This window comes from Xenopus laevis, chromosome 9_10L (genome assembly GCF_017654675.1).
Source record: "Xenopus laevis strain J_2021 chromosome 9_10L, Xenopus_laevis_v10.1, whole genome shotgun sequence".
Taxonomy (NCBI): Eukaryota; Metazoa; Chordata; class Amphibia; order Anura; family Pipidae; genus Xenopus; species Xenopus laevis.
Genome location: NC_054387.1, coordinates 38,958,662 through 38,985,867, shown reverse-complemented (window position 1 = coordinate 38,985,867; position 27,206 = coordinate 38,958,662). Strand labels below are relative to the sequence as shown.

The 27,206-nt window shown below is 41.9% G+C and overlaps 1 protein-coding gene across 4 annotated transcripts in view; it reads left to right on the top strand.

The window, feature by feature from the left end:
- Positions 1 to 27,206, top strand: part of LOC108704607 (band 4.1-like protein 1) — a 61,224-nt gene that overhangs the window by 2,467 nt on the left and 31,551 nt on the right. For all 4 annotated transcript variants that reach the window (XM_018241237.2, XM_041576951.1, XM_018241235.2 and 1 more), the window contains exons 2-4: positions 25,020 to 25,213; positions 25,724 to 25,867; positions 26,927 to 27,031. In XM_018241237.2, the coding sequence (XP_018096726.1) occupies positions 25,049 to 25,213; positions 25,724 to 25,867; positions 26,927 to 27,031 (414 nt within the window). In that variant the 5' untranslated portion in view covers positions 25,020 to 25,048. The remainder of the gene's footprint in view (positions 1 to 25,019; positions 25,214 to 25,723; positions 25,868 to 26,926; positions 27,032 to 27,206) is intronic.

Below are 27,206 nucleotides of genomic sequence, written 5' to 3'. Positions count from 1 at the left end.
GGTTTTTGACTGAGCAGATAAGGGAGTGTTCATAATCTAGATACATATTTAGGAAAGAGCAAGAGGGACTGAAAGGCCTCTTTGTAATCTGCTGTTATGGAACCATAGAATGTCTGTTTGCAAATAAAGGAGCTTTTACCAGTGTGGATAAATAGGGCATTAATGTTATATATATCAGTTTGATTCTTCCTCACCCGGCTGAACCCAGAAATGCACAGCAGTTTAATAAAGTGGTCTTTGGAGGGTCCAATAACGATCCACTGCCTTGGGCCCTATAGAGTATAGGTTAAAGCTACAAAGTTCAGCAATGACCTAAATAATACCTCTTGACTGGGCAGGCAGAACCACCAATAGTAACAGTGGGGATAATAGTCTCTGGGAAGGGACTGTGACTGTGGGATAGCAGGTATAGTAGGGAGAGATGGTGCCTATAGTAACAGTGGGATAATAGTCTCTGGGAAGGGACTGTGGCTATGGGATAGCAGGTATAGTAGGGAGAGATGGTGCCTATAGTAACAGTGGGATAATAGTCTCTGGTAAGGGACTGTGGCTGTGGGATAGCAGGTATAGTAGGGAGAGATGGTGCCTATAGTAACAGTGGGATAATAGTCTCTGGGAAGGGACTATGACTGTGGGATAGCAGGTATAGTAGGGAGAGATGGTGCCTATAGTAGCAGTGGGATAATAGTCTCTGGGAAGAGACTGTGACTGTGGGATAGCAGGTATAGTAGGGAGAGATGGTGCCTATAGTAACAGTGAGATAATAGTCTCTGGGAAGGGACTGTGGCTGTGGGATAGCAGGTATAGTAGGGAGAGATGGTGCCTATAGTAACAGTGGGATAATAGTCTCTGGGAAGGGACTGTGGCTGTGGGATAGCAGGTATAGTAGGGAGAGATGGTGCCTATAGTAACAGTGGGATAATAGTCTCTGGGAAGGGACTATGACTGTGGGATAACAGGTATAGTAGGGAGAGATGGTGCCTATAGTAACAGTGGGATAATAGTCTCTGGGAAGGGACTGTGACTGTGGGATAGCAGGTATAGTAGGGAGACATGGTGCCGATAGTAACAGTGGGAAAATAGTCTCTGGGAAGGGACTGTGGCTGTGGGATAGCAGGTATAGTAGGGAGAGATGGTGCCTATAGTAACAGTGGGATAATAGTCTCTGGGAAGGGACTGTGGGATAGCAGGTATAGTAGGGAGAGATGGTGCCTATAGTAGCAGTGGATAATAGTCTCTGGGAAGGGAGTGTGACTGTGGGATAGCAGGTATAGTAGGGAGACATGGTGCCGATAGTAACAGTGGGAAAATAGTCTCTGGGAAGGGACTGTGGCTGTGGGATAGCAGGTATAGTAGGGAGAGATGGTGCCTATAGTAACAGTGGGATAATAGTCTCTGGGAAGGGACTGTGGGATAGCAGGTATAGTAGGGAGAGATGGTGCCTATAGTAGCAGTGGATAATAGTCTCTGGGAAGGGAGTGTGACTGTGGGATAGCAGGTATAGTAGGGAGACATGGTGCCTATAGTAACAGTGGGATAATAGTCTCTGGGAAGGGACTGTGACTGTGGGATAGCAGGTATAGTAAGGAGAGATGTGTCTATAGTAACAGTGGGATACTAGTCTCTGGGAAGGGAGTGTGACTGTGGGATAGCAGGTATAGTAGGGAGAGATGGTGAATATAGGACAATACGTGTAGGTATCATTGACAATTTACTGTAGGCTGAAGGACTGTTTATAGAGAGACAAATACAGTTTAGTGACAGATACTTAAAAACCGTATTGTAGTCAATGCAAAATCTAGCGATAGGTTTTTCTCATTAATGTGTGTCAGGCTCTGTAAGGGTTGTGATGTTTATAGGTCTATTCACAACTCAATTTACCAGTGTTTTTAGATTAAAAAAATATATATATATAAAATAATATCTGGGAGCATATTTACTACAAGGCAAAAAAATGTGATGACTTTAGCAATGTAATAAAAGCTTGCATTGGTGCAAATTCACATCATATCATCAGGTTAAATTACACAAATTATTTATCAAAAAATGCTTTTTCATCAAGGGTAATTCAAGCTAGCGAACTACCATGATAGAGCGGCCACTTCTACATCTCATTAACTGTCATATCAGTTAGTCTTATATCCCACGTACATTATTTATTTATGGCATAAATGTGGATGGGTCATTTAACGATGAATTGCTTGTTGTGTTGGAGCTGCATGACAGCAGTTTTATCAGCTCCACCGGACTGCATTTGGTCAGTTTAGACTAAAGTCTGTTCTGAAGCATCCCATTGGTTTGGGATGATATCAGCTGACCCAGAAGCAGTCATTGTGATCTGATACACAACTCAACTGCCAAACCCTAGTTCTGGCCCTGTAATATTTTGCTTAGGGAAACCCTAAGCATTTTCCCCAATATAATTAATTAAAGGCACTCGGTTTCCTCAGGAGCAGTAACCTACAGCAACCAATAAGAGACTAGTAAACGCTCTTTGATGATTGGTTGTTATTGGTAGCTGCACCTGGGCAAAATAAGGGCCTATTTATCATGCTGTGTTAAACATTGGAGAAAAACGTCACTGGTGATGTTGCCCATAGCAATCAATCTGCATTCAGATTTCAACCTACAATTTATAAAATAAAAGCAAAGATCTGATTGGTTGCTATGGGCAACATCAACGGTGATATTTTTCTCCACTGCTAATAAATATGCCCCTTAGTGTCTTTTAGGGGCACATTTACTAAGCTCGAGTGAAGGATTCGAAGTAAAAAAACTTCGAATTTCTATTTTTTTTGGGTACTTCGACCTTCAGCTTCGATTCGAACTAAAAATCGTTCGACTATTCGACCATTCGATAGTCGAAGTACTGTCTCTTTAAAAAAAAATACCTACTTCGGCACTTTAAACCTACCGAGCTACAATGTTAGCCTATGGGGACCTTTCCCATAAGTTTTCTAAGCTTTTTTTGATCGAAGGAAAATCCTTCGATCGATGGATTAAAATCCTTAGAATCGTTTGATTCAAAGGATTTAAAAATTTTGCGGTAAATCCTTCGACTTCGAATATCAAAGTCGAAGGATTTTACTTTGAGGGTCGAATATCGAGGGTTAATTAACCCTCGATATTCAACCCTCAGTAAATGTGCCCCTTAGTGTCCCCAATATTAATCTGCATCACTGTGTTGCTGCCTCCACGTTGCTGATACCAAATGGCCACTATTTGCCATAGAAAGTCACACAGCACTGACCTATGTGCAAACTTTTCATGACAATAATTAGAATTATGGTAAAAAAGGAAACAAAGCAGGCAAATTACAGTATTTGGTGACAAAGTACCCTGTATCCACTCTAAAAATGATTACATGCAGTCAATTTATAAGTCAGGGGGGTGGGATGCGTCAAAAACACATTTTCAGTCCCTGAGGGTTTTATCCTAACGTTGACTGAACTCTGCACACATAGCAATATGCGTCTTTACATGTCTGTAGCCTTCCCCAACTCAGCGGCTAGATTTCACCTGCACATACCTTTCCCAATGACCAGGAATCCTCTTCATTTTATATTAACAGAAATATACAAGTATGGATACCTCATCTGCAAACCCGTTATCCAGAAAGCTCAGAATTATGGGAAGGCCATCCTCCATAGAGTCAATTTTAAAGGAGAAGGAAAGTTTAAATCATTGGGGCTACCAAATGTTAGGCAACCTCCCACCCCCCCAGTGATTATAATCACTTACCTGATACTCTGGTGGGTTATCTTTTAGCAGAAAATTGCACCGGCCTTTGGTTCTTCTCCTGGTTCTCCTGATATTTGGCACCACCAGTGTTTAGACTTTCCTTCTTTCAAGGAGAACTAAACCCCCTCACCAAAAAAGCCCCCTTGACTACCTGGCACTGTGCATTAGTAAAGAAAAGAAAAAACCTTAAAAAAAACCTGACCCTAAAATGCAGAGCAGTGCACCGGAGCTTCAGGGCATCTTCCGAGGAAGTGGCGGATGATGGTGCCCTGGAGCTCTGCTGCGCTTGCTCTGCATTTTAGGGTCATATATTTTTTAAGGTTTTTTTTTTTATTAATGCACAGTGTGGGGAGAGGGGAGGGCAATGCCAGGCAGTTAAGGGGGACTTTCTTGGTACAGGGGGTTTAGTTCTCCTTTAAGCAAATAATTCTAGTTTTTAAAAATGATTCTCTATAATAATAATAATAATAATAATTAAATAGTATTTTGTACTTGATGGCAACTAAGCATCCCTTGAGATTTAAACAAAGGAGTATTCATCTAAAGGTGCAAAAACATTTCTTTATGGTGAGAGTGATACAGTTTACTTACTTAAATAGTTGTAGATAGTTTTGAGAGTTGGAGTTTGTGTGTGATGTGAAACATGTTTTCCCCTTTGCTTTTTATGCGTATTGCTGCTGCTCAGCCAGATGTTTAATAGGAATTATCAGAGCTAAAGTCTTCTGTGTAACTGTAGCACACTAGACTACATTAGGTGTACTGGGAGCTGTAGTTCAATTGCAGTTTGAGGGCTGGAGGCTGGACACCCCCATAATTTACCCCACAGACCCAGCGTTTATGTATTGCCCCTCCTCCCTTAAAGGGGTGATTAACTTTTGCTATGTTATAAAATGGTTAATTCTAAGCTACTGTTCAGTTGGTCTTCATTTAATATATATTTTTTTTAATAGCTTTTTAAAATGATTTGCCTTCTTCTGCTGTCTCTTTCCATTTCTCAAATGTGGGGTTCACTGGCCCTATCCAAAAAAAAACAAATGCTTTGTAAGGCTGCACAATTATTGTTATTACTACTTTTTATTACTCATCTTTCTATTCAGTCCCTTTCCTATTCATATTCAATTCTCTTATTCAGATCAGTGCCTGGTCACTAGGATAATTTGGACCCTAGCAACCAGATTGCTGAAATCGCAAACTGGAGAGTTGCTGAATAAAAAGCCAAATAACTCCAAAACCACAACTAATAAAAAATGAAATCCAAATGCTAAGTGCCTTAGAATATTACTCCCTACATCATACCAAAAGTTCATTTAAAGATGAACAACCCCTGTAACTCAAAACATCCAGCAGGTCTGTTCTTCCCCAGAAGATCCTCCGGAAAACCCCAGGTCCCGAGCATTCTGGATCACAGGTCCCATACCTGTATCAAGTGCTACTTTACTATCTAAGAAGTGGCCTGGAATAGAGAAGAAAGAGTAGTAGAAGCTTTTTTATAACACAATAAAGGTTCAAAGGGGAATCACACCAAGAAAAGGCTGAATGACCATAAGATAATAATCCTCCCTCTCCAGATCATGTCATTCTTCTTTGACCCCCCCAACCATGCATGCATCAGACAGCACAAGGGCATGGAGAAGGAGAGGGACAAGAAGAATTGCCATGCAGAGCGTGGGAATTTTTTGCCCACACCTCTATTTACCATGTTCATTTTACAAAATTTGGCAGGTTATGAAAGTTTGTTTTATTACAGTTTTGCTAATGGCAGTGAATTGCCCTTTAAGCTGCAAGTCACAGTTTCCAAAAGAGACTTGCTTAGCTTAAATTGTTACAGTTGTATCTTTGCTTATCTTAAATTGTTACAAAAGTATCTAAGTGCACCTGCCACTTATTCTGGGCTCTCTGTCAGAAGCCAATTAAGTTTTAGAAGCTCTTGTTCTGGCTGTTTAGTGCAGGAGATCAAAGAGAAAGTCGGGACATTTCAGTAACAATCTGGGACTGGGGTTGAGCTGTAAAAATTGGGTCTGTTCCGCAAAAAACGGGACAGTTGGAAGGTATGATAGAGGATGTGTCCAAATAGGACAGGTGCTGGCAGAAGGTTGCCTGTGGGGTGGGTGGAATTCGGGTCTGGGTGCCCCTGTTCATTTGCAGTTGCAGGGTGTGTTGTATGCCACTGGTTCTACCATTTTCTGAAGAAGAGTTTAAATTCTATAGAGCAACCAGGATGAAAGCTTTCATGTTTAAGAATACACATAAATATACACAAATACAATAAGGCTCCCCAAGCTGAATAATGTGAAATCTATAGAAAATAAATTACATAATAAAATGGTGCTAAGTGCAAAAAGCTTTTACTTTGATAGACCAGTAGCAGGATCCAGATCCAATGCAGTTGATTGGGAGGCAGTGATAAATATGTGGCATGTATAGAGTGTACTACAAACTTTGCTGGGCTCTCCCCACTAAAAGAAAGAGCAGGAAACATGTTGTGGGCCAGGTGCCCAGGTCGGGGTGTAACTCAGAGGGTAGTGGCAGGTGCGCTCTGCTTGTTCCAACCTGTGTTTCATAGGGCATAATCAGGGCACTAAGGTGTGCTCATATTGTAGGCCTTGGAATTAACTCCTTAATGAATATGTATTCTTATTGTAGTCAAAGTAAGAAATAATCTTTAGCAGGGTGCAGGATATATATATATATATATATATATATATATATAATATATATAATATATATATATATATATATATATATATATATATATATATATAGTGAATAAATTACCCCCTATTGTAAAATATAAGGATATTATAAGTCACAGATTTACAAAGGGTGCATCTGTATTTTACCCAGAGCAGGGTGCATCTGTATAATGCACAGACAAGGGAAGAGTATCTGTATTATACACAGAGCAGGGGAGAGTATCTATTACACACGGAGCAGGGGAGAGTATCTGTATTATACACAGAGAAGGGGAGAGTATCTATTATACACGGAGCAGGGGAGAGTATCTGTATTATACACAGAGCAGGGGAGAGTATCTGTATTATACACAGAGCAGGGGAGGGTATCTGTATTATACACAGAGCAGGGGAGAGTATCTGTATTATACAGGTGTAGGTGCTTATTAATTGTATATACAGAGCAGGGGGTGTTACATGATGTGCCCAAATGCAAGTGCATTATATTCTGTCAAAAATGTGCCTGACCTTTGTCTATCAAAGTTTATATATATATATATATATATATATATATATATATATACATATTACAGGTAATGCTAAAATGCACATAAAATATAAAACAAGTTAGTGACCGCCATTCGGGGTTTACCTTGACGTGGTATGGTGGCTTATCAATTTTATGATCATAACTTTGTAACAAAATAACCCCTGTTTTGGGTACATATGCAATAGCATTTATTATACTTATATATATACTTTAAAGCCTTTAGAGTGCTCCCACAACCCCCCTGTTTTGATATTATATATATATATATATATATATATATATATATATATATATATATATATATATATATATATATATATTTTCTTAGATTACAGTCTTATATACCAGGCATTGTGTATTATAAACAGTAAAGCAGAATCTATTTATTCATACCCTCGGGCCAGTGACCTCAGTATATAAATATCATTGTTTGCTCTGTCCCAGTGACAGTTTCGTAGTTGCCATAAAATACAGGCCGAAGTACTGCTTTTCCTTTATATTTACATTTCTTATGCAGTCTGACACATTTAAAGTTACATATTAAACCACAACAAATACTTTAATACGTTACTTTGTAGCAGTTTGAAAGGAAATGCTATTTTGATACATTTTCCAGACGTCTTCTATTCACTGTTGAAAATTGCTGTACGCTGGTTGATGGCATCCATAGATCATTGTGTGCCAGGCACATCCCTTTTATGCTGCCATATTATTATTCTTAGATTCTGCAGTACAAGGATAGAGTTTACTGTGTAAGGATAACATTTCTACTCTGCGTATTTGTATTTATAAATATGAGTAGGTGCTGCAGTTTTGTTTTCTCACAGTCCATTATAGGAGTTGGCCCAACATATTCTCAGGGCTCCCTTAGCTCATAATAAGCTCTGTGCAAATTAGAGTACAGAGATCTATGGGTTCCCCCAAGAATCCAGTGCTGCCTGCATTAATCCGAGCTGTATTAGTGAGGGGTGGGAGTGAGTAGCATGTGGACATCCCCTCTTCTGCCCCCACCGTCCCCTAATTTGTGCCTCATTCAGATATGCAAGTTAGGGAGCAGCAGGAGGTGATGACTGCAATGGGGCTGCTTGCATGTGTCTCCTGTGCTCTGCTTCTTGCTTCAGGTAATTTGGCTCGAGGATCAGAACACAACATTCTGTAGATGAATGCTACAGGGCACACTTTTGCACCCCTTAGCACTCTATCATTTGTGCCTAGGGGAGTAAATGACATGAAGTAAACTGTTTAACGGAGACCTATAGCCTAACATTGTAGACAATATTGAATAATATATGGTGTTGGTTTCAATTTGGGCTAAAAGTTCTTATTATTATTAGGCCCCTTTATTGGAGCTCCCTATAGAGCTGCTATGGTCCCTGTGTATGTTTCAAATGAAGGGGTGCTGTGTCCCTGTCAGAAGCACAGCCCGGCAGTTACACAAGTAAAGACAGGTTTCAGTTCCCTATCAGGTCATCATAGCCACTGATTGGTTCCTGTCCTACAGTGCAGTCTGTGTGTGGGGTGCTACTGGCTCCCGTGCACAGCCTGGGAAAGGAGGCAGCAGAAAGTGGAACAAATGGGAGAGATTAGAAGTAGATGAGGTTTTGCAGAAATTATCAATAAATCAACCCAAAACCATTTTTCAGCACTTTCCTTCGGTAATGAAGAGTATAATGCACTGGTACATTCTTGTTTTATTGTGTTTTACATGAACAAGCAAGATTTTAATAGAGTGAAATACTGGGCTATGAAGCAAACTTATACAGCTTAGGATGTCTAATAGCATGGAAAGAAAAAAAAAAAACCCAACAAGCTACTGATAATTGATGGCGACACCACCAAAACTGTTCTTAGAGCTAAAGCAAGGAAATTAAATTAAACCAAACATTACGCTCAGAAAATATTAATTGATAATCAAGAAAAATAAATTGTCTTTAAGTGATAAATGGATACAATTAGGTAACTAATGGAATTATATGGAATTAACCATTACAGAACAAGTCATAACTGCAATAGTCCAAGTGAGCGAGATTTGTAACTAGAGTCAAATAGGTCCCAATAATCTGACCAAGTGTTTATAAAAGCTTGCTTAAAATGGGGTTCAGCAGTCTTAATTCTTATCGCTTCTTGCCAGCATAGGTGATTTAAGAGAGACAAGATATCTTTTATTACTGGCATATTCTTGATTTTTATATAATATGTAACCCTTATTTCTAAGGGTATTAAAGTATTTAGCCTTCAAGCTTGGCATCCATGTGTATCTTGGAGTGCAAACACCATTCTAGTCATATATCACCTCAACTGGCCTTGAGGCTGTAGTCTTTCCCCCACTGCTGCTGCCTCCCTCCAAGGGGGTCAACCCCACAGTTTGGAAACCAGTGCATTATAGTTTATCGTGGGCTGGTTTGTATACCTGCCATCAATGATCCTTATAAGGTGCCCGCGCATACAAATTCTGAGGCCATCACACAACAAATTGTGGTGCGCACAAAGAATGTTGTGCAAAAACACTGCATTTTGCATTTATTCTGGCTTGCACACACAAGTTTAAAATGTGCACACAAAAGATTTTTTTTGTGCACAGAGCCAAGAAGGAATTAGAGGGAACATTGCCTGCTACTTATTTTTCATGTCTGGGTTCTCATTAATACGTTTACCACATCATTTAAAAAAAAAAAATTAGGGGCACATAGGGGGTTATTTGCTATAGTTCAAATTTATCTTAATTTTTTTCTGAAAAAAAAACTCTGAGCAAAAGCGCATGGGTTTTTTCGCCTTATTATTACACTTTTCCGAAATTTTTTGGCGGGAAAAAAACACGAAAAATACGAATCGTATGAATTTTTGGGATTTTCTACCAGAAAACTCAAAAGATTTTTTCAGATTTCTGCCCGAAAACCCGAAACCTTCAGGTTATTGCACAAAACCCAGCAGAGATCAAAAAAGACATAGGACTTCTCCCATTGACTTATATGCAACCTCGTCAGGTCTGAAATGCCGGATTTTCAGATTCTGACTTTTTCCATCCTCAGTGTATAATAAATAGTGATGGGTGAATTTATTCGCAAGGCGTGAATTTGCGTGTTTCGTTGCCGGCGAATAAATTTGCATTTTGACACCAACGAATTGCTGCCGGCGTCAAAATCGGCGTTTCACAGGAAATTCGTGGCAAAGCGAAACGGGACACACTAGCCCATCACTAATAATAAATTCCAAAAAATTTGTGGGTTTTTTTTTCCACTTTTTTTTCGGCATTCGGAGTTTAGTAAATAACCCCCTTTAATGTAAAAGCAATAAGTGCAGCCCATCTGTCGCTGTTTTATTATATACTCTGGTTAGCTTAGTCTAAAATGGACACGCTCAAAGCACAAACAATAGTGCATAATAAGCAAGGAGACCTATTCACAATTTACCCAAAAGTGGAGGAGGAGTAGCATACATGACCTGGAGGGTGATCTAGGGAGACCAGGGTGCAGAAGGGTGCACTGAAGCATGCTAAGCAACCACATTGTTCTATGGGGCATTAGTTAACTTTAACCTAGAAAATAAATGCCAGCACTTGTGATGTGCTTGTCAAGTCACCCAGATAAAAGTGAAGGTCATATGACGAGATTGCATCTTGTGCATATCTTTATTATTTCCTATGATTTGCTTGAAAGGAAAAGTAATGAGGATAAAGGGCAGCCTTGAACAGCTCAAAATGTTTCATTGGACAGGAGCAGGTGCAAATTCACAGGGCACGGTGCATTTTGGGCAAAAATGATGGCGTTCTGTGCCACTGATATATAAACCCATTAGTCTAAGTGCGTTTACCTTGTGCAGTCAGCTGGGCGCTTGCTACAAGAGTCAGTAGTTATCACAATGCTGTGTTTCAGAATGGAGTTGGGTGGCAAACAGGCCCGGACTGGCTATCTGTGGGTTCTGGCAAATGCCAGAGGGGCTGCTATAAGGTGCCATAGAAAATCAGTATTTAGTTTGGGCCTCTATGTGGGCTGATTGGGCCTCTGTGTAACTGAAATGCCAGTGCCTATTTTAATTCTCAGTCCAGACCTGGTGGCAAAGCAGGGGCAATCGTGGTGAGCGTGATTGGTACCAGTGGACTTCTGTGTGGAAAAGTGTGTGGAGGGTGGTGAGCAGAAGAGCGGGCAAGTGCCTTGGCAGCAGTACATTTTAGCTTGGTTCTGGCTAAGAGCATAGCTCAGGATGAAACTTCGGGCGACTTTGGAAATCGAAGCACCGTGAGTGCATTAGCGCTGGCGTTTTCACATTATAGCAGGCGGCAGGCAGGCAGTTCGGGAGATTGTCGCCCTGCAGAAGAGGCGATTAGTGACCAGGCCACTAAATCTCCCGGTGTGCTCGAACCCCTAAGCTGGCCATATATGGGAGATCTGCTGATTTGGTGACATCGCCAACGAGCAGATATCTTCCCGAAATGCCCACCTTGAGATGGGCAATATTGATCTGATCCAATCGTGGGCCCTAGGGCCCAACGATCTCATCACAACAAGAGGAATACGGGCGGGTGGATGGAGGGCTGCATCAACAAACTGATGCAGTTATTGCCAATAAACGGCAGAGTTAATCTTTCAGCAGCTTATATCGACTTGTGTATGAGTAGCTTTAACTTATTTTAACATGTCATGCAGTATGTTTCATGTCAAAGTGCTGCTGTGCAAGTTTGCAGGTAAGCAGCCTTCTGCAATGGAAGAGTCGCACTTTCCTCTTCACTTATACTCCAGACCTGGCCCTTCTTGATTTAAGAAGCCATATAGCAATTGTAAAAGAGCTCCACAATAAGCAGAAATTTCTTTAGCGTCTTGGCACAAATGCAGTGATGCTGCTCTGAGTCTAACACTTTATTTTAATTAAGGAATGTTAGGGATTTCCTTTTAATCATATTCATAAAGAACTGAAGGTGTATTTCTTCCAGATGTACAAATCTTGCTGTTAATTTATGAGGCAAGGAAAGTAAAAATGACTAAATTAGATGAAGCTGCTAAATGTTTTTAGAAATAACTGCTGTTATATGGGCCAAATTCTTTTATGGGCCGAAACCTTGAGGACGATGATCTTTAATTCTGTCTATATATCATACAACTGTGCATCAGTCAGGACCATAAAAAACATAAAAACCCTATACTCTTGGGCTCCTCAGCAGCTGTCTGGCCTTCCCGCTTTATTGCTATGCCCCTGTGGTTATTAAGGGAGGTGCTACACTCCTGCCCCCATATTAGAACATGAAGCAGCCACAGTGAGTAATGGTCCAGCCCCACAGATGTCATTAAAGGGGTCAATAGTACAAAAATAAATCAAAGGGATTTATATACATTTTAAGTGCATTGCATTGTGGTGTGGCTCATAATCATTTTCTGAGGATGTGACAGGCTGCTGTTTATTCAGTCGGTACTTCTGTAAGGTAATTGTTTATTGGCTGTGCTGGTGGATGGAAGCAGAAATATATATTTTGCCAATAAAAGCGTTATTTAATTCCCTGAATCCCACAAGCGGCCAGCTCCTATCTGTACAGTCCCTGTGTTTGTCAGTGACGTTGGTCTCGGTTCAGCCATTAAATGCTGACTCACCAGGCAGCACCTTGCAGTGGTTATAGGCTAGCGACCATTTGTGCAGATGGTCTTTATGCAGGGGATGGCTCGATTTAGCTTTGGGATGTCTGTCTGATGCTGTTCAGGGGCTCCTCTACAATGTTCCAATACAGTTCCCTTTAAACGTGGCCCCACAATGTCTACCGGAGTGGCCACTGCTTGTCTAAATTATCTACAATCATTAGTCCCCTAATTCAGTCCATAATTATATCTGCATATATAAGTCTTACATTGAAACAGACCAGTGTGTGGAGATGTATTGCCAATACAGTGATGTCAGCATTACCGCATTTGGTAAAGAATGAAAAATGATCCCTTAAATTGATTTAAATGCAACAAGGCTTCCCAGGGGCTGATTGGATAACCAAGGCCCTATGACAGAGAACAGCGACTGCTTTTGATAAAATATGAATGAAAATCACAGAATGACAGGTGGACCTCAGCACCAAATTGCTCATGATTTACTACTTCTCTGTCAACCACAGACAGACTCTTGTGATTAAAAGACTCTGTGTTCCTTATCAAATTGAATATTGTTCTGTCACCCCCGTACACTCATTTGATTAAAGATTTGGCTGAATCCCGAACCAAATCCGAACTCCAATTTGCTTATGATAATTAGGGCATGGAAGGGTTAAAGAGAACAGTGTGCTGCATGTGTACTTTAAAATGTTTTAACTTCCTTGTTTTTGTGATGAAAAGTCATGTGATTTTTGGGGTTCAGATTAGATTTGGCTGAATCCAAATCCTGCTGAAAAAGGCCAAATCCCAAACTGGATCCAGAATTTCGGTGCATCCCTAATATATAGTGAATAACATACTTCCTGTTGTGAAGTATAAGGATAAGTTACTGAGGAGTCCCATTACAATATAAGTGGTGCCTATAGTAGCAGTGGGGATAATAGTCTCTGGGAAGGGACTGTGGCTGTGGGATAGCAGGTATAGTAGGGAGAGATGGTGCCTATAGTAACAGTGGGATAATAGTCTCTGGGAAGGGACTGTGACTGGTGAATAGCAGGTATAGTAGGGAGAGATGGTGCCTATAGTAACAGTGGGATAATAATCTCTGGGAAGGGACTGTGGGATAACAGGTATAGTAGGGAGAGATGATGCCTATAGTAGCAGTGGGATAATAGTCTCTGGGAAGGGACTGTGACTGTGGGATAGCAGGTATAGTAGGGAGAGATGGTGCCTATAGTAACAGTGGGATAATAGTCTCTGGGAAGGGACTGTGACTGTGGGATAGCAGGTATAGTAGGGAGAGATGGTGCCTATAGTAGCAGTGGGATAATAGTCCCTGGGAAGGGAGTGTGACTGTGGGATAGCAGGTATAGTAGGGAGAGATGGTGCCTATAGTAACAGTGGGATAATAATCTTTGGGAAGGGACTGTGGGATAACAGGTATAGTAGGGAGAGATGATGCCTATAGTAGCAGTGGGATAATAGTCTCTGGGAAGGGAGTGTGACTGTGGGATAGCAGGTATAGTAGGGAGAGATGGTGCCTATAGTAGCAGTGGGATAATAGTCTCTGGGAAGGGACTGACTGTGGGATAGCAGGTATAGTAGGGAGAGATGGTGCCTATAGTAGCAGTGGGGATAATAGTCTCTGGGAAGGGACTGTGACTGTGGGATAGCAGGTATAGTAGGGAGAGATGGTGCCTATAGTAGCAGTGGGATAATAGTCTCTGGGAAGGGAGTGTGACTGTGGGATAGCAGGTATAGTAGGGAGAGATGGTGTCTATAGTAACAGTGGATAATAGTCTCTGGGAAGGGAGTGTGACTGTGGGATAGCAGGTATAGTAGGGAGAGATGGTGCCTATAGTAACAGTGGGATAATAGTCTCTGGGAAGGGACTGTGAGAGAGCAGGTATAGTAGGGAGAGATGGTGCCTATAGTAGCAGTGGGATTGCTCAAATTGCTCCTGTCTTCTTTTCTAGTATTAAGCAGTTCTCCAGTTTGGAACCGACCCTAAAGATTTCAGAAAATGCAAACTGCCAAATTGTTTATCTACTTCAGCCCCAAAAATGCTAACAGTTGTCTTGGGACACTTTTCCTTTCACCGCCATTTATAGTGGAACTTGTCATGCAAGAAATCACCTGGGAATTGTCCTCTGTATGACTAATGCTGTGTGTTAGCCAAGTTCATAGCAATGACGTGTTCCTGTTTGTGCAGATCCAATTGAGCATGGGGTTGTGATGTGAATCTTAGTTTTTCGGCTGGCCAGTTTTCTGTCCTGCTGTTTGTGTACAGTAAAGGCTCTGAAGGTCGGGCTGTATTGTGTTGTTGTGTATCGCTGGAATGTGAAGGTCACTGTGGTTGCCCAAGGGGGATACTCAGGTAATCATTTTACTTGTGCAAGTGGTGCTGACTGGTTTGTGTCACCAGCCCATTTCAGTGCCGCCTCCTCTAACCTGCCCTTGTTCTTGCAACACACCCCGTGTTTCCTTGTGTGTGAGAAGGTTTCACCCCTTCAATGCCACAGCTGGGACACTGAGTTTGTTGCCTTGGGGAGCTAGCTAGCAGGTTACACAAGGGATGCACTTTTGGCAATGAATCAGAGAAAACAGATCATTACAATCATGGCAGAGTACTACTAGTTGGTGGAGTCCTGTGGAATGCAGACACAGTGTGAGTAATTATTAGTAATTATTTTATAATGGAAGTGTGAGTAATCTGTCCACTTTTACCTCTCTGGCTTCATACAAGAGGTATAGTTGGTATTCTTTGTGACCTAATTATAGGAATTATTTATACACACACACACACACACACACACACACTGGTAATGGACCTGTTATCCAGAATGTTCAGGACCTGAGGTTCTCCGGTTTCTTTCATTTGGATTTTCAAACCAAAGGGGTAATATTCACCTTTGCAACAATTTTAGGTATGATGTAGAGAGTGATATTCTGAGACAATTTGCATTTGGTTTTCATTTTTGATTATTTAAGGTTTTTGAGTTATTTAGCTTTTTATTCAGCAGCTCTTCAATTTGCATTTTAAGCAATCTGGTAGCCATGGTCCAGGTTACCCTAGCAACCATGCACTGATTTGAATGAGACACTGGAATATGAATAGGAGGAGCCTGTATAAAAAGATGAGCAATAAAAAGCAATAGCATTATACAATATATTTGTAGCCTTACAGGGCATTTGATTTTTAGATGGGGTCAGCAACGCCCCTTTGAAAAGAAGAAAAATGCAAATAACTATAAACCTATATAAAAGAAATAATGAAAACCAATTGAAAAGTTGCTTAGAATTGGCCATTCTAGAACATGCTAAAAGGTACCTTGAAGGTGAACCAACCCTTTATGTCTACTAGAAAATCATGCCCAATAGATAAACCCAATAGAATTATTTTGCTTCCAATAAGAATTAATCATATCTTTGCTTCGACCAAGTTCATGGTACTGTTTTATTATTACAGAGAAACATAATACTTTTGAAAAATGTTGGTTTATTTGGATAAAATGGAGTCTTTGGGAGACGGCCTTTCCGAATCTCTTACCTGTAGGACCATAGGATTGTATGGCAATGAAACACAAAACAAAAACGGTGGTACCGTGTGAGCCAGTATAACAGTATATATGCTGTGCCTTTCTAGCTTTTATTTGTATTTTGCCTGACGAAGGGGCCTTGGTGCTCCGAAAGTTTGCAATGTATTTGTTTTGTTAGCCAATATAGGTATCACTTCTACAATACTTTTTGTATTTGTTATATTATGGCAATAACCCCTGCAGTTGTACCACCTACTGTAGATAACCTGCCATGCATATTAATATCTGTGTGTGTGTTTTGTGTGTGTATGAAGCAAAATGAAACACATGAGGGCAATTTATCAATGCTATGAAGCACTTTGCTTGACTGGGGAGACGTAAGTAAAATGCCCTCTGCAGTGCTGTCAGACGCAAAGGAGCCCTGTGCTTAGCATTGGTTATAAGAAGCTGGTAAGTACTTTACACTCCACTCCGGGCCCAGACTGGCAATCTGTGAATTCTGGAAAATTCCAGAGGGGCTGCTGTAAGATGTCATAGATAGTCACTATTTATTGGAACTATGCGGGCTGTTTGGGCCTCTGTGTATTTTAAGGGTCCGGCCACACGGGCAGATTAGTCGCCAGGCGACAAATCTCCTCTTCTTCGTGGTGACTAATATCACAGCGCCGGATTTCAATGAGGGGCGCCCCTAGGCCGCGCGGTCGACCAGGCGGCCGCGCGGTCCTAGTGCCCACCTCACCTCCCCTTCCCAGCGCGCCAGAGAAAAAACGCACGCGTCCCCATAATGCGGCTGGGCGGCATGCCGCCCCTATTTTTTTGCCGCCCTAGGCCCGGGCCTATGCGGCCTTGCCGCAAATCCGGGCCTGAATATCCCTGATCTGCCTTCCACCAGCTAAAATGTAAACCGCCTGGGGGCAGGCACATGGAACGCTTTGTTTTCTGAAGTCGCCCGTTATTGCCTCACAAGGAAACTTCGGGCGACTTCGGAAAGCAAAGCACTTTGTGTGCCTGCCCCAAGGTATTTACATTTTAGCCAGTGGAAGGTAGATCGGGGAGATTATTCGCCTGGTGACTAATCTCCCCAATCTGCCCGTGTGGCCAGACCCTAAATGCCAGGACCTATTTTGAATCCCAGTCCAGACCTGCCCCACTCTATAACTACTCAACATTACTGTATCTATAACTTATTTTGCCAGATGCACACACAGCCAGAATCCAGGCACAACTGCTCTAAAGGAACACTAAGGGACCTTTACTGCTCTTCTGTCTCTGTAACTTCATCCTATTCCTCCGTATATAACCCTTGCCTATAATTCCATAGAACCTTCACAAGCTGTTCAGGCAGTCCCTTTAACCAATGTACAGTTAGACTGCTTTTCAGCAGAAGCAGAGAGAATGACTTTGTAGGAGGCTTGGGATCTTTCCTTCTCAGAGTTGCTTGAATCCCACGCTGCTGTCAGCTTAGATCTAAAGAAGGCAAAAGCTGTATTTAAGGTGTTGTGCCTCTCCTCCTGTGACTCATGCAGAGCTGTTTTTTTTATCTGACATGCAGCTGTGTTTAGAATGCTTCTGGGTACATTATTTTTCAGAAGACACACACACCCAAAATATTTTTTTGGAAAGACGTCTATAAGCCTAGGTCAGGACACTCCAACTGGGGGGTCTCTGGTACAGATGAGGATTTAGAGCTAGCATAGAGCTACAATACCTGTTGGTATAACATACCCATATGAGGGTAACAACAAGGGCCCCCTCTTGGTGAGCAGGGAAGTGTCCTCAGCATCCTCAGGGATCCCGCCGGCCCAGTCCAACCCCGCTGAAGATCCACTTGTTTGGCTCAATTGCTAAATGAGTGGATCTTTGCCTGATATGGCCACCTATGTGCTGGGACATGTCGGCTGAAGTGGTCGTCTGGCCCTTCGGCCAACGTGGTACTATAATGAGCACCAATGCAAGCCAAGCTGCTGCGAGAGAACTGCATCACAGCACCAATGCTGCTCTCATCCGTATGAGATTTTAAACCTGCCTCATACAGTATATATATAAATATATATGGACAAAGTTATGGAGGGCAAATACATGGGCAGATAAGATACCAACTTGGTCTGAAGGGGCTAAATCAGCAGCTTAAATCTGCCCAGGTATGGCTAGCTTTATCCACATGTTGTTCATTATGGGCAAAAAGCAATGGGAGCCCAATACTTACTGTACTTACTTAAGGTGGCCATACACAATATGCCCACCAAAGGCAGGGCGAGATCGGGTTAATCCAATCGTTCATCCCTAAAGGTCCCCATAGACGGAAAGATTTCTATTGCCGAATGACCGATTTTAGCTTAGTCCGACCAATCTTCTAAAATTATCATGCGGTCAGTGGGATTCGAACGATTGAACATCTTACGATTTTTTCGGCCGACATCTGTCAGGAAATTGATCGGCCAGGTTAAAAAATCTTTGTCGGTCCCAGTGCAATCTATCTATGTTTGCAGGCAGGCAGCCTTTGTTTTCCTGGCAAATTGGTCTTTTTAGTTGAAGGTAAATTCGTACGATCATTCAGAGATAATCGTGGTCTCACGATGACGATCGGATCTTTTAAAAATCTCAACAGCTATGGGCAGTTTAAGGCCAAATGATCAGATTACGATGAAGAGAATGGGCGCCGGCGGGTTGTGACTGCTTCAACTAGCCAATGTGGTCCTCGATCGCCAGGTCCTTGGCCAGATATCAATCGATCCCTTTGGAAACCCCCATATACTGGCAGATAAGCTGCCGAATCAATCTAAAGGACCAATATTGGCAGCTTTAATCTGCCCGTGTATGGCCATCTTAAGATGGCCATAGACGCAAAGATCTGATCGTACGAATCGAGGATTCGTACGATTTTCGAACCGTGTGTGGAGAGTCCCGATATTTTTCGTATGGCGGAGATCGGTCGTTTGGTCGATCGGACAGGTTAGAAAATTTCTGTTGGCTGCCGATAATATCTCTGCATGTATTGCCGATCGTACGATTTTCAGTGGGAGACTGTCACTAGCTTTGGTTGGACATAGATATCGTACGATTGCTGTCAGGGGCAGAACATTGCTGATCTGTTCTTTAACTAATCTGACTGGTAAGACTTTGATCTGAATGGTTAGTGGCGGGTCGGGAGATGGGAAAGTCCGATCGTACGATGATTCGTACGATCGGATCTTTGCATCTATGGCCAGCTTTAGTCTAAAGTTTTGACCCCTTGCAACCAGAAAGGTGACGTAAGGTAGAGGCTACAATAATATTGGGATTATTGTTTTGTTCTACAGAGAAGCATAAGAACAACCAACTGTACAGTGTTGTACACAAGATTGACATAGTGTAACCACTTCTGAAAGGCCCTACCCTTTAATGTGGCATGGATATATACCCACAATGATTGCTGGAAAGTAAATTAATTAAATATGAATTCCCTACAAATTATTTTTGTTTTATCATGGTGACACAGATGCTATGTTTCTTAAAGGAGTAAAGGGGCTACTTTAAGAGATGTACATGCTTTTATATTTTTTGGGAGTCTCCCCTATTTATTTAGGTGAAGTGGGGGGTGTGGTCTGTGCATAACAGGCAATATAAATATTTATCACTTCACTATAATGCTTTACAGCAGTTTGAGAGGTGCTTTAGATATGGTTTCCTTTAAAAGCCTGGTTGTTATGAATTGTGGCTTAAGGGTTAAGTGCTCTGACATTACGTCTAAAAAGCATGGTTTGAATTGTAGGTAGTTGAATTGTGGGCCCCTAGCAATGCCAGAAGGTTGAGGCCCATCGGAGGGGGGTTGGAATGATATATACAGGGGTGCTTCGCCAATGAGGCGAGTTGAGGCTGTCGCCTCAGGTAGCAGCGCCCCACTAGGTACCAGGGGCAGCAAAAATGCTTCTCCTGGTACTTTAAGAGCAAATTTCCAGGGGAGGGGGGGCAGCAGCAACTGCTGCTGCCTCAGGCGGCGGAGGGGCCAGGATCGCCCCTGGATATATAATAAGGATGTACAACCTGCAGCTCTCTAGATCTGCTTGAATTACAGCTGAAGGCTGCTGGGAGTTGTAATTCAGACCAGCTGGATGGTTGCAGGTTAAGTTGCATCTAGCAATCTTTCTACCCAAGGGGCCCTCACTGTCAGTTTCAAATGGACTCCCTTATTTCACCTGACTAGCAATGTTTGATTCACATAATGGTTTTGAAGGCAAAAGGGTTAAACTTGTCCCGTCCCAACTCCCAAGCTACTTAGCGTACACATAAATGGTTTATTGCAGAAAAGCTGTTTGAGTCCCATGGGAGCCATGCTCTGTATAAACACGTCACTTTCTCTTAAAGAGGCTCTTTGGCTTAAATACAGACATGATCAATAAATTCACAGCTGCCTTGGAGGAAACAGCCATTAGTGCATCTAAGGTTGGCCTGTCCATAACCATAATATCCCCATATTCTCACAGCCAAGACTGCAATATGACAGCAAGCATGCAATGACAGCCAGCCCCAAGATTCCCGCAACTGGCATTTTGCCTTACTTAAAGGACAAAAAAAAGACAAGAAATTCAAGATGCTTTGTATGAATCAAATTGTAGTAAATAAAGATCCTTATATATGATTCATTTTGCACTTTTTGCTATTGGATATGAGTTAATTTGTTAAAACTGAGTGATTATATGAAGGATATTTCTTTAATTATTAGTACAGAACAAAAATAATAAAATATAAGCTCTGTGGCCATTTTGGAAATGCCTGTGATAGGCCATACTACTCGGATATGATTGCTGGGCCCTGGAATGATATGATTTAGGAGGCTTCAGCCATGTACCCATAACAAATGACTGCCTGCCAAGTGCGTTCACTGACTACCAGCTCAAATTAATCAAAGCAGTGTTCTTGTTTAGAAGGTCGGGTTCGGCCAAAGCATGGAGCATTTACATGGAATAGATCTGCCCAAACTCCTAAACCCTTTGCAATAAACTCCAACTTTCCTTTGCATTATGGGCCACTGACACAGGTCCTGTATGTCCCCCTCGGATTGCAGCCCTGTGTTTACCAGAAGAGAGGCTATTCCCCTTTATTCGGGTTTACCAACCATGCCACCTGTGCCTGTGCCATGTCAAGTGGAACTCTTTCCCATCCATGTATCTCACAGAACCAGTTGGGTGACATTGCAAAAAAGAGACAGAATTCCCAGCATAGCTTGTCTTGGAGACTTTGTTTGTACATGCTTTAAGATTTTAGGGTTATAGAAAAGGGAATAATGAGGAACTGCTGGAGGTGTTGTAGCTAAGAATATAATATATGAAAAAGATAGCCAATACCTGTTTTTGCAGCAAACGGGGTGATCCCAAATGTATTCCATGGTGCGTCCCGCAAATAAGGATGCGCGGGCGTGAGCGGATGGCCTGCGTCAGCACGCTCTGTCATCAGAAAGAGGCACCCTCTTAACCTTTTACCTTGTATGTGCCTGTCACCCCCAAGTTTTGCACCCTAGGAATGTGCCTCTTCTGCCTACCCCTAGTTCCTGCCCTCTACTTAACCATTTAGAAGAATTAAACAACATTTTCATTTAAAAAATTTTTTTCCCTGAGCCCTGTGCTTTTGTTACATCATACAAAATCACTGTCCATAAAATGGCAGTAAAACAAAATAGTACAATGTACAAATGGGGGGGGGCAGTAAAAATTTATTTTTGGTGGGTTGTCAAGCCTGACTGACACTTGCTCAGAACACAGAGTGACACCTGGCTCTCTCAGAAAGCACTTTATGCCCCGTATAGCACTCTCTCCTCAGGGCAAAAAATAATTACAAATAAAATAATACACATGCTCCAGAAAACGTCTTAATTTATAGCAAAGACGAAAAAAAATATGACTTCTTGTTTGTAAGAATTACTATCACTTGGCACAGGAGAAAATATGTCAATGAGTAAAATTCACCCCAGGGAAAATACATACGAAAAGAAACCAAAAAACATGCAGAAAGAATGAATATTCAGTAAAATGACTGCCTGTCATTACATACACATTACATATAGTTAATCACAGTTGCATACAGTAGCGTAACTGGAGGGGGCAGGCCCTGGTGCGTGACGCGCAGCCGGGCACCGCCCCCCTCCGTACTGCCCGCATTTGTCAGTGGCGCACGGGTGCGCACGGGCTGCCGGGGGGGCCCTGAGGGGGTGCGGGCCCTGGCCCGCTCGCACCCCTTGCTCCCCCGGTAGTTCCGCCACAGGTTGCATAGTATGATTGTACAGTCAGATAGAGTTGCATTTACAGAATAATAATATATATAATATATCAGCAATCGTATAAAATGCTATATTAGTTCAGACCAGTTTAGCAGCGGACCATTATAATATATTAGGCTGTACCATGGCTGGTGACACAACACTGGACAGAGTTTGAGCATCAGGTTGATAGAAATTTATGAAGAGCAAGACTGCACTGATTTAGCCCAACAAACAGGCTGACTGCTCAGAATCCTATGTCGAAGTGCAGGCCTCTTACACATGCCACATGGAGTAATCATTAGGGCCCTTACACACGGCTGTTTTTGCCTGCGCTCCCCTGCGTTGCGCTTTCATCCGTTCAGCCGCAGGAGTAGACGCACTCAATTATTGTGAAGGGGGCTGTACTCACACAGATGCATGTATATCGCTGAACGCAGGTGAAATGCAACATGCTGCGTGCTGCAAAAACGGCCGTGTGTAAGAGCCCTAAGTGATTCATTTATACAAATACATTGACCTAAATGGTGCAAGTATCTGAAAAGCTCATTTATGGACAAACTGCACAGTGCAAAGTGGGAATAATTAATCCTATTTTTTTGTTTACCCAAAATGAGAAGTTTGAGCCTAGAATTCTGACACTTGCCTCTAATTTGAATGCAACTTTGCAACAGCCACCTCCTGAAGCTGCCACCCTAGGCATGTGACTTCAGGGGTGACTATATAGAAAATAAAACCCTGGGTAACGAGTAGCAGGAAGGTGCAAAGGTGCACGTATGGGCACAAGTACGAATTGTGCAGCCATTTTAGCACTAACACACTTGTAAGCAGGAATACCCCATGCAATGATGTTAGCTCATGACCACAGTGGTGTAACTAGAGGTTACTGTGGTCCCACAGCAAATTCAATTTAGGGCCCAAAACATCAGTAAATTGACCTATTCTGTCAAGATATATTGAAAATTGCTTTTCAAATGTATTGTTAGCCTGGAAATAATAATGCATATTTCTTACTGTGATACTTACTTGTATTTCTAAAACAGTTAGTAAAATAAAAACTAATGAGAAGAAATTGCTCATTAATTAAGGCCTTACTGGGGGTCCTACACTTCTGGGGCTCCCTGCAGCCGCAGGGTCTGCTTCCTCTATAGTTACTCCTCTGGATGACCAGCTGATCATGCACAGATTGTAAATGGCCAGTCTGATTGTCTCAGGCTGCACAGTATGCATTGATTAACCAATTAACCTGAAAAGGACTTAATTGTCCTTTGTTTAGCCATCTGTACTCCAGTCTGCTGCACTGGGAAAGTGTGTTCTTAGCAACTTATGTATTTAAATCAATGCCCCTAATTCACATTAAGATTATTACCTCTATTTAACAGAGCTCTCTTTACCTTCTAAAGCGTATCTGTATGAAATTCATATGTATACACCCTTCTACTGAACAGTGCTCTGGAATATGTTGGTGCTTTATAAATACATTTACTAATAATAAATAAAGTAGCCAGTATGCATTGCCCTTTTATACACGCTGTATACGCCACTATATAATGTCCCCACGTATCCATACTTTGGAAATGCACTGATATGGTAGCATTTAACTAGATTTCAAGGAAAGAGTTCTGCAGCAGGGTGGGTTCCCTGAAAAAAAGGAGGAACTTGTTTGAATGTGGTTAAAATGTGGCTATGGTGGGGGTATAGGACACTGGGTAACAAAATAGGCTTCTCGGATACTCTTCCCATTTTCTCCACTGTCCTTACATAATAAGCATCCTGGGTGTGAAGATGTCGGCACTTTTTTTGCTTATTTTGATGTCACCTCTAGTTTTAGGTCTGGTTGAGGATTCAATTGTTTCGGGTCACATCGTGTTGTGAGTCCAAGCAGCTAAAAATGCAGTGGGTCCTGCTGTAGGCTAGCAAGTCAGGACCATTTTCATCCAACTAGACCTGTGCAGAGCTCTATAAGGAGCTTTCCAGCTAGAGTAAAGTTTCTCAAACTGTAGGAGTTAACCCTCCTTGGTTGCAAGACCATGGTTAGAGGTTCCAGCTTGAAATATGCTTTCTGATGTTTTTTCCCTATTAATAACATTGGGATAGACCATAATTTTTTACCGGCCAGGTGGCAACCCTACTTACATAGTACATTAAACAGTATGTGCCATATAAATTAATCAATTCTGTGAGGGGGCTGGGGATCCCTTTATCTTCACACCCCATCTGAATAATCTGTAGTCACTGTACGTGGGTGGAGAGAGAGATTTCTGCATATGGTAGGAGGCAGGGAGCACTAAAGGAGAGACCCATGCAATGCTGGCTTTCAAAATAATCTGCACTCGCCTTCTAGCTGCTGGTAACCAGTCTCAGAGATCACTACCTTTCTGATTGGTATGCACTGCTCTCAGTGGGCTGCTAATTATCAGCTTACAGTGCTGGGATACAATGTAATGTATTGTAGGGGATCCTTTAACTACACATTATCTGTCTTGGCTTAAGACAGTAACTATAATTATCAGGACAGGCTCTGCGAATGCCAGCCCGTTTTAATGTAGAGGAATATATGCCGGCTGGGAGATCATAAAGCTTCAGTTGCTGGGATTCTTGCTGAGTGGATGATTGAAGGTTATCATGCCTGATTGTGGCGCCACTCAATTTAATATATCTATTTTTATTATTTTTCATCTGATTTAAAGTGACATTTTCTCTCCATGCTGTCTTCCTCTGTAGCTCCTGCTTGATCAGACTGAGCAGTCACCATGACGACAGAACTGGGGTCAGAGACAGAACTTCCTCCTGGCCCCGAGGGCCCTGCACAGGATGGAGTATCTAATCCTGCACTACATGCCCAAGATGCCTCCTATGCACCTGCTAACAATGTAGAGAGACCAGGAGCTACTGAAAATGTACAGAGACCTGGGGAGGTAAGTGGAGTTCAATAGCTACTTAAATAATTTATTTTGGGTGTGGACCCCGGTGCATTTGCATACCCTGCTCCCCTAGTAGTTACCCCGCTCATTGGTACACAATATCATTGTAGCTATATCTTGCGATGTGGTGTATGTGTGGTACAGTAGTACATGCATTTTGTCTAAATGCATCAGAGCATTCTGCCAGCATTTTTAGGAGCCACCATCTCCATGCTTCATAAATTGAGTCACTATAATCCATTTTTTGGGTCATGAAGTTGAATTAATTTGTTATTCAGTTGCAGGTGTAGGTTTCAATGCAAAATGTGCAGTAGCTCTTGCAGTTGACACAGGTCTTTGCAGTTAAATTTTTATTGGAAATTGGGTCTTGTGCATTCCCCTGATGTATAGGAGGTTAAAGTATCCCTTCTTAATCATTATAGTGCTAACTAATCAAAGCTGTTACAAGCAAGACTTGGTACTGAGATTAGCAGTTTCCCTAATGTGTCTTGAATGAACCAACAGGGAGAAGAGAGAGCGGACATGCCACCAGAACGAACAACACCCACCCACATGCAGCGATCGCCCCAAAAACATTCCAGGAAACCCAAGAATGCTCTTTGCAGGGTAACACTGTTGGATTCTTCCAACTATGATTGTGAGGTAGAGGTGAGTAACCTGTTGCAATTCAGTGGATACCTGTGAAATGGGCCTTGGCATCTACAGGAGATAACTAGCAGTAGCTGTAGGCCACAAGGATGTAGTTTGGGCACTCTTTGTCCCATATGTATTTACACTAGTGATGCACAACTTGTTGCCCTTGTTATTATTATTAAACCTCTACACACAGCTTGAAAAGCTCCCAGCATCAGCCTCCAAATTTTAAAGTTTCTGGCATAATATACCCTTTTCTATTTGTATTCCAATAGAAGATGAATAGGCCTCAGCCTCAACAGAACTTCTTAAATGGAATTCAAGCTTTAAAGGAGTTGTTCACCTTACGTATGATGTAGTGAGTGATATTCTGAGACTATTTGCAATTGGTTTTAATTTTTTATTACTTGTGGTTCTTGAGTTATTTAGCTTTTTATTCAGCAGCTCTCTAGTTTGCCATTTCAGCTATCTGGTTGCTAGGGTCCTAATTTCCCTTTTGTCCAAATCATCTTTTGAAAGTTCAAAAGGGTCAGAATAAAAACACAAATAATTTAAAAAAAACTATTAAAAAAAATAATGAAGACCATTTGAAAAATAACTTGAATTCTAAAACATACTAAAAGTTACTGTGAAGGTGAACCACCCTTTAAATAGGAACTCTTTCATTCCTGCTTTATTCTCCTGACAAGGAAGAGTCAGAGCAGGTTCTGTATGGGTTTGCCACTAACTCAAGCACTAGGCAATAAGGCAAGTATGAGCCAAGGGAATATATCCAGCATTCCTTGTGATAATCTCATATTTATACACTTACGGGGAAAAATTCAAGATAAAAATATGCAGAAGAACTGTTACTATTTAGGCAGGGGCGTAACTATAGAGGAAGCAGACCCTGCGGCTGCAGGGGGGCCCAGGAGGTATAGGGGCCCCACGAGGCCCTAATTCATATACAATTTCAATAAATATTGGAGAAACAAGTCAACCTCTAAACATTTTGGGGGCCTGAAAAATAATTTGCTGTGGGGCCCAGTAATATCTATTTACGCCACTGTATTTAGGTCTCTTTCTCCCTAACAGAAGCACGCTCGAGGGCAGGTCCTGTTCAATACGGTGTGTGGGCAACTCAACCTTCTGGAAAAAGATTACTTTGGCCTGACCTTCTGCGACACTGACAGTCAAAAGGTGAAATCATGTTCACAACTTTGAGTGGGCAGCATTAATATCTATAGCCATCCCAACTAACAGTTATTTACAAATGAACAACCCCCAGTTGTGTTGGCTTACCTTTGAAGATCGTACTAGCTCGAAACATATTGTAGCCTGTTGCAATTCCATCCCATAAATGATGGTTGTGTGA